General features: G+C 36.8%; 2 protein-coding genes across 2 annotated transcripts in view; both read right to left on the reverse strand.

The window, feature by feature from the left end:
* Window positions 1–4,030, reverse strand: part of frk (fyn-related Src family tyrosine kinase) — a 17,873-nt gene extending 13,843 nt beyond the window's left edge. Inside the window, exon 1 of the mRNA XM_017302134.1 lies at window positions 3,331–4,030. Within this exon, the coding sequence (XP_017157623.1) occupies window positions 3,331–3,722 (392 nt within the window). The 5' untranslated portion in view covers window positions 3,723–4,030. The remainder of the gene's footprint in view (window positions 1–3,330) is intronic.
* A 3,288-nt stretch (window positions 4,031–7,318) lies between these two features.
* Window positions 7,319–8,444, reverse strand: part of pcare2 (photoreceptor cilium actin regulator 2) — a 6,910-nt gene continuing 5,784 nt past the window's right edge. Inside the window, exon 2 of the mRNA XM_008398519.2 lies at window positions 7,319–8,203. Within this exon, the coding sequence (XP_008396741.1) occupies window positions 8,143–8,203 (61 nt within the window). The 3' untranslated portion in view covers window positions 7,319–8,142. The remainder of the gene's footprint in view (window positions 8,204–8,444) is intronic.

The following is an 8,444-nucleotide window of genomic DNA, read 5'->3' on the forward strand; positions in this document are numbered from 1 at the left end:
TTGTTTGATAAAGGAAAAGCCTCTCAGACTCTGAGCTCAAAGCACCAAACTATTTTTTTATATCATACAATTTCATTTCACATAATTATTGCGGTAGAAGCCATTTGTTTGTTAAATACTTAATGAAACATATTTACCGTGTTTGATGTTTGTTGTAAATGACGTATAGTCACAAAGAACGAGGTAATTAGTCCAAGTTTGTCGTTTATTGAACGTTCAGAAACTACAGCGGCTGWGATGAGCCAATGCAAAAGTAAAAAAAGGTAAAACAACCTGAACAGGTGATCAACTCTAAACCACTCGCAACTTTCTACTCTCCATCTCTCTGTCATTTAAGCACACCCGTTGCTATGGCAACCTCCTGCGCTCCACAAGCCGACCCGAGATTAAGTTAAAAACATAACATTCAGTCTGTTACGATATCAGGTTTGCAGGCTTGATATTTATTTTGCGATCATTAATAAGTGCTCCCTGAACACAGCTGTGGTTGATTAGTTCATTTTAAACTCCTGCTCTGCTCGTTATTTTTGGTAATGGAACCGAATTGCACAGAATTGCGCAACACCTTGTTGAAACAATAATCACTGAGATTATTATTGCGGTTGGGTCATTAATTTGAACACGTTTTGTTGATTTTTTTGTTGTTCTTTAATAAAGTTACGAACGTTTTGATAAGGAGTCAGAGGAGGACGTGCAGGTCTCAACGTACTGGCTGCGTTCAGTTTGTCATCTAATGTCGAGATCGAAGCACGAACAGTTCAGAAACAATATGAAATGAGAAAAAAAAGCTATTTATCAACTGATTGAGTCATGTTTTAGATTGTTCTTGAAAAACTAATCAGTCACGGCTGATTAGTGGGTGAACTCACGGCTGCACAGTGAATCCATTGAATGTTTTACAGCAGACAGCCGCTCCCCTCTTGACGGTACTGTGTACCCCCCGCTAAATCTTTTAGGGGTACGCGGTACCCCGCCGTACCCCCTTACTTTCACCCCTGAGTTTAGCTGAGGCAGGATCAAAGTTAGATCAGGGCTCTGCAGCTCCGGAGCCACAAGCATCTCATCTCTCTGACTCTGAGGCTCATCTAATGTATTAAATGATGCAGTATTGCCCTGTTTTTTCCCTTTTTTCTATTGCGCTGAAGCTTTTGCATTTGTTGACCCTTCTGGGCCGCCATAAGTCTGAAAACAACTTAATGAAAGAGTTTAATATTTACCATGGCCTTATGAATCAACAGGCAATGTGCTTGTCACAACTGAACCAGCTAATGAACCATTAGAGCCATGCAGCTCTGATCTGGGAGCCTACTGATTGTTTTTTTATGAGCACGAAGTAAAAAGTCTCATCCTATTAAGATTATGCTTTTTATTTTGACACCAAGTCCATRATAACACTACATTTTCAATCATAACTTTCTAGTTATTTATGTGGGTCGGGACTTTAACAAGTTAATTTTGAATAAATAATTGCATAGATTCTAAATGCACTARAAATTTTAACGCAATTAATTCCCTTTTTGTCTCTGGTACGACCATAAATCTGATCCCCAAGCAACAACATGATGTAAGGAGCCAACTGGAGGTTCCTGAAACACTTAAAGCTGAATGGATAGAAAAGCACTTTGCACCNATAACACTACATTTTCAATCATAACTTTCTAGTTATTTATGTGGGTCGGGACTTTAACAAGTTAATTTTGAATAAATAATTGCATAGATTCTAAATGCACTARAAATTTTAACGCAATTAATTCCCTTTTTGTCTCTGGTACGACCATAAATCTGATCCCCAAGCAACAACATGATGTAAGGAGCCAACTGGAGGTTCCTGAAACACTTAAAGCTGAATGGATAGAAAAGCACTTTGCACCGATATTACGGTTCTTTTAAATAACATGTCTTTGTTGTTGCGTGCATGTCTGCTTATCAAATAATTCATCTGCAAAAAGCATTTTTGAATTGCTTTTTGCAATTCAAAAAGCAATTCAAAAAGCAATGATAAAAGCTGATCGCTTTTATCACGATCAGCTTTGTGATAAAAGCTGATCGTGATTAATTACGGACTCTGCAATAATTTTTATTTTTATTTTTTTTTATTTTATTTTTTTAATGTCTCGCCGTTGGCTCTGGCACATGATCCAAACTGAAATAAAATGACTAAAGCCAGTCTAATGGTTTAACACTTTGCTCATATGTTTTTTCAGTTTTTCATTTAGTAAACTTCACCAAAATAACCTAATCACATCCTATAATTCATCTACAGTTTATAGGTGTCACTATCAGTCTTTGAAATATTCAATAATAATAATATACATTTTAAAATTCTGAGATGTACTGGAACCCTCCATCTATTCATCCAAATTTGTAATAATCAGAATGGGAGCCACAGGAAGTGGGCTCCTAAATAAAGTTTAGTTCAGGGCCTAGTACAACTTTCAGGAAGCCGTGAAAAACACAAGGTGCTTTGATATTMCAGGAAATATTATCTCCTTCCACGTACCTAAGAATCTGGGTTGAAATACAGATTGTTACATATTCTGGTAGTTGCTGTGACTCTACAATAAAATAAAAACATTTATTGGAGATGAAAGAACATGGTTAGAATCTCAGTTCAATAAACCCATACAGTTTATTGAACTATACAGGTTCAATATATTATATGAAGCACGAACTATAGAAACAAGAAAGTGACTTTGCTGTTTYTCTGCTGTATATGTAAACTAATATAATAACCTAGTTTATATTAGCTTTGAAGTTCCAGGTTTTAGAGGTGAGGGACAACAAGCTAAGCTTCTTCTCACTCTTTTTTAATACACCAGCTGGTTTCTTTGGTTATAGAATAGAATATTTATTCCCAAGGGGAAATAGCTTATTGGTTGACAAGCTAGTCATCCAGGTGTTAAATATGAGTTAGTAGGAGATATCAAATTTCTTATATATATAGAAAGATAGATAGTCTATATACATATAGATAAGTGGCCGTCAGTCTRTCCAGTCTATATTTAGTGTTCTATGGTTACTGTGCTTCCTTAACTTTTATTGATATTGTGATATGTGTATTATTTTGTAATAGGTGAGAAGCTAAGTGATTAAAAATAAAAATGTATAACATGTTTTGATAAATTATAAAATACAGATTAAAATATGTGACCATGTGTGTTTTCAGGGCCGCTTCCTAACAGCGCCCTCTAGTGTTACAATAGATCATCATAATCAGAGAATTTAGTAGAACCCCTGACCTCAGGAGGTTCGTTAAATCCCGTCACCAGTTCAGAAACTCAGAAGTAACCACTGAGGAAACATGACTCCTTACTGGACAGAAAAACTCACGGTTCAGCATCAATGCTCTCCACAGGGGCCACGTAGTTGGCCGGGATGTATCCCCTTTTGTCCATTGAGATCCCGTTCACGGCTCTGGCGATCCACCACTCCCCGGCGCTGGTGTCCAGGACCTCCAGGATATCCCCGGTGTTAAAGGTCAGGTCGTTCTCGGTACGAGCGGAGTAATCAAACAGGGCGATGTAGCGCTCCGACTTTGGCGGTGAAGGTAGAGGTCTGTTTTCAGGGGGACCTTCGGGACCCCCGGTCATAGGGTTCATCAAAACCGTGATTGTTTTGTTCTGGTCACGTATCTCCTCCTGCCCCTTGCAGGCTTTACAGCAGCAACCGCAGCACGAAGCAACTCTGTCCCAGAGCGAAGAGGTCTTCTCCTGGGTCCCCATGACGATTTCAATCACAGCCTTACACTTTGTTAAAGCTCTCCTGCTGCCCTCATTATGCCATAAAACACAACGATATTAATAATGCCACTGCGAGACAGCGGCGACCTTTGACCGCAGCGGAACAAACAGGTCTGAGTGRAGCGGCTGAAGCTGTGAAGCTTCCTGGTTGCTGAGCTGCTTCTGGGTTCAGGTGGATGAAATCACCTCCACCTGCTGAGGAATGAGGAGTGGCCGCTGTCACGCTGACGTCACGGCCCCAGCACGTCACTGAGGAAAACACAGGAGGCTCAACAACATGCAGCCTGCTAAAMATACAACTGGCAACCAACCATTTATTTGAAGTCGTTTTGTCTGTGGCCTTATTAAACCTTGACGTCATGTCTGATTATTAAAACTATTCYCTTTCTAAAAAATGTAATTTTAATAAACTGGATCATATTTAAGTATTCTGAACTTCCTAGTTTCACTAGTTTCCCACAAGGCTGATTCTGATTCCGATGTGTTGAATAAAGTAAATTGTATTTCTACTTTCTTCTTGTTGTCTTGCTTTGTTCTATAAGAAATCTCCACCACTCTGCTGCTCATGTCAGTGAGTTCCAGGTGGCTCACTAAACTAATGGCGCTGTATGGAAGTCCAGTTGGTCACTGCTGCCTTGGACTGGGCTCTTTCTGCACACAGTTTGCTTTTTTCAGATTTCAAATATGCTTTGTCACATCTCTGATGTSCAATAAAAATGACATAGATGTCCGTCCATTCATCCRTCAGTTGAAGTAATGTTCTACTTCATACATTAAGAACCAAAGATGAACATTAACTGATGACCCAATGCATCAATCTGACACTGACAGTTTTTTGAACACTTTCATGTGATGTTTTTGATTGAACCCCGTTAACGCTGAAAAATGAGCGTGTTTTAAAATAACTRCGAGGAAAAACCTATTTTGAAATCTCCTGGATCTAGAAAGGAAACCCTAAGTTACRCATGTGCTCATGATTTTCAAACATAGCATGATATGAGTGCACATTTCTGAACTGGCAACATTTTWGCTTGAACATCACTTTATGGTGGACAGAGTTGAGGGAATTAATGTGAAACTCTGATYCAGTAGTATATTTAACTTTATACAAACCAATCAGATGCAGCTCTTTGACATACATCAAGAACAATGCCTCAGTGTTTAGTCACCATTGAAACCAGTGACCCAGCACTGGGAACCTTCTGGGTCCATGATGTCATACCATCACCTGAGGTCATCACCTGACAGAACGTGTCGTATGGTTAAGATCTATGGAATGCAGTTTGGTTTCTTTCTGATCTTTCTGGTCTTTAGTTCTTTGGTTGCAGATTGTATTCAGGTTTTCTCAATACAGGACATGTTCCTGTGGACAAGTTCTGTTTAAATCATAAAAGATCTCACAGCTGAATCCCTTCCCAGGAAATCATTTCCATCATCTGCCATCTTCCAGAGGAACTGAGATGAGGATCCGGTTTGGTTCTTTACAAGTTCGTAAATGGAGAAGCCTTGACCCAAAAGGAGATGCTTTATTTCTCCACCCAACTCCAGCCTATGGTTAGTAAGATATGCAACATGTTAGAAATAATAAGACAAGCAGCTAAGATGTACTTGTCTGAAACTGAAATCAGATTCAGTGATAAACACAAAACTTGGACTGGACTTTGATCATATRACCATATGATCAAAGTCCAGTCMCAGTTTATGTGACAGACATAAACTGAACAATTCAGGATCTGTTTATAGAACAGTTAAAGTGAATAGAACTCCGGTCCATTTCTGTCAGGAATAGAATAGAATAGAATAGAATAGAATAGAATAGAATAGAATAGAATAGAATAGAATAGAATAGAATAGAACAGCTTTATTGAGCCCCAAAAATAAATTGCTTATTTGTTGACAAGCTGCTCCATCCAAGGTGCTAAATATTAGTTAATAAAGATATAAAATGTATTTTTAAAAATGATATCTACATTCACTCAGTTACATTTGCTTAAGCAATGTCTTGGAACGATTGGACTTTTAGTCCTAGTCCTACTCTCTTTTACTTGTGWAATATCACTACTTTTACTTTACTAAATGAAAAACAAGTTTAACCAAAACTGGACCGGTACAGGTACAAACCTGGAGCTTTTGTTAAAGTGAGACATCCTGTTTGTACACAAGCTTTGTTTTTCTRTTGTTGTTTTCTGTCTGCTGAGCCCTTTGGGTCACAGAGTCAGGAGATTACTGTGAATGTTGTTATTGGACGTTCGTTAGACTATTTTAACATATAAACACATTGCCTAATGTAAGTGAAAGAAATTGATTTTAAAAATGTTTAAGTTGTCTGACTTTATTATGTTATGAATTATTTTAAAATTTGTCTATAAAAAAAAAAAAATCCCCATTATATTTCCGGCCATCTGCTGAGAGAATTTTTAAACATAGCATGACTAATTGATCTGTTACTCCATAAGACTTTTTACCAAATGCTTTTTTACTCTTATCTGAGTAATTTCATACAGGTACTCTTTACTTTACTTTTCTTTTTTTACTCTAACCTACTTGAGTAAAAAATACTTTGAAGTAGCACCATTCTTACTTGAGTACAATTTTCGGTAATTTACCCAAAATGACCTTGGACAAACATGCGTATTAACACTATATTTACTCAAAAGATCAAAGGGAAATCAAAGGAGAGGCTCAAGACGGAGCGCTGGCACCACCGTGTGGCTAAAATGGGATATTACATCAGTGCAGTTCCATAGCCACAGAAAAATAGTTCATTTAGTTGAATAAAATGAGTAAAAAATACGTTTCACAGCCTTCACWCTAAAGCTTGTTATAACAGTACTAACAAATATTTATACAGATCATTTATTAAGCAAACCTGAATGAGTTTGCCGTATTCCCAAACACTTTCACTGCAACAATTATACGTGTTCTTGTTTAAAACATTTCTCAGCACTGAGGTGCTTAAATATTAAATAACTTGAACATATMATTCAGACGTAAGTTTCTTAAAACTCTACATTTCTTCTTCGTCCACTTAGAATTTTTCTCCACTTTGCTGTAACAATGATTTGACATGTTCTAGTGCAAAAAAWYYWAAAMCYTWMYTTKKTTTTWRKWWTYYKRAAWKSYKRARRAARSMWYYTWAAAWKSYTTTWWTTTWTWTTWTTTWTTTWTWTTTTTTGAGAAAGAAAAAAAAGCATCTCCCAGTAGCAGGGTCTACTGGGAGACTAGCTTTCTCTCTGAGAWWKGCACAAAACTGACACCTCAGTGTTTGGTCTCAACAGAAGTTCAGTTTTATTTTGTTTAGTCTTAGATTATTAAATGGTGTTCTAACAAAATATCTTCCCCGTGACGTTACCTTCAGGTTCTATGACACAGAGTTTCTCTCTCACACGTGTTGTCTGCAGGTAATTTAGTTTGATTACACCATAACTTGAACTAACAGCTGCATCTTTAAAAAATAGAAAAATATTTCTAACCATATTGTCATGTACCTTTGGTTCATTTTGTAGGTCTATTTCATCTAKACAAGCAGAGCAGAATGGCACRGACAACGAATTTTAACGCATACAGGAAACAAAGACTGCAAGTAATTAGATCATTTATTAATATTAACACATTATCTCTGATATAGTTTTTATCATATCCATGGACAGTACATCAAATTTGAACAGATAAAAGATGATTGTAAATTCCAACAGAAACAAGAAATTGTCAAACAGCATTTCCATGTCAGGAGAGCTGAAGGTGTCGGATGAGATTAGATATCTTGATCTTCAGCTGGACAACCGACTGACCTGGAGACGCAACAGTGAAGTTATATAGAAAAATGGACTAGAACATATTTGTTGATGAAGATTAGGCTGTTCAGTGCAAAAAATACAAACACAGAACATCTTCAGTCAGAGACTCTCAGAAATGCTGACAGACCACCACAGGAGACCCTTCCTGCCCATAACCATATTACCATCTACAATCTTTTAACAAACTTGTATCAATAAATTATTTATTTCTAGAGTGATTTACACAATCAATATTTCAACCAAAGTGCTTCACAAAATCAGAAAAAACGACAAGTTAAAAACAAGAAACATGGATAATAATTTACAATGTTTTAGGCCTCCTCAGTTTTTAACTATACACTAGGAACATATTTAAAATTTTAGAATTGATGTTGCATTTAGCAAAATGCTTAAGTATGTATGCAAACTAAAATTAATTATAATGTAAAGTTCTTTAAAAATATGAGGACATAAAAACTTACTTGAATTATAAGATATGCTCTCTGATCTAAGATCAGGGCTGCAAGAAAATAATTCACAATTAAAACAAACAACAGAAACATTTCAGGTGTTTATAATAAATATTGTCCATCTTCCTCTGAGGATTTGTTCAAACCTAACCAAAATCAGTTTCCAGCAGCTGGATCCACCTGGRACTTTTCTTCTGTCTTCAGAGAGTTGTCTAGACTACAGGGAGCGACAGAGAGGGGAGGTGAGTTTTACTGCATCAGGTCATGAAGGGCAACAGGTTTAGAAACTGACATTAACTGTGGAGTGGAGCTACAAATCTAATCCAATCTGGATTAAGCCCAGTGTTGCACAGGCTGGAGGTGATTTAGCAGTATTATTGTAGGCAGTGTGCTTTTGTTCCAAATATAAAAATTATAACTGATTTCTTTTTTAAAACACGGAAATGATAAAATGAGTT

This window comes from Poecilia reticulata, linkage group LG21, assembly GCF_000633615.1.
Source record: "Poecilia reticulata strain Guanapo linkage group LG21, Guppy_female_1.0+MT, whole genome shotgun sequence".
Classification (NCBI taxonomy): Eukaryota; Metazoa; Chordata; class Actinopteri; order Cyprinodontiformes; family Poeciliidae; genus Poecilia; species Poecilia reticulata.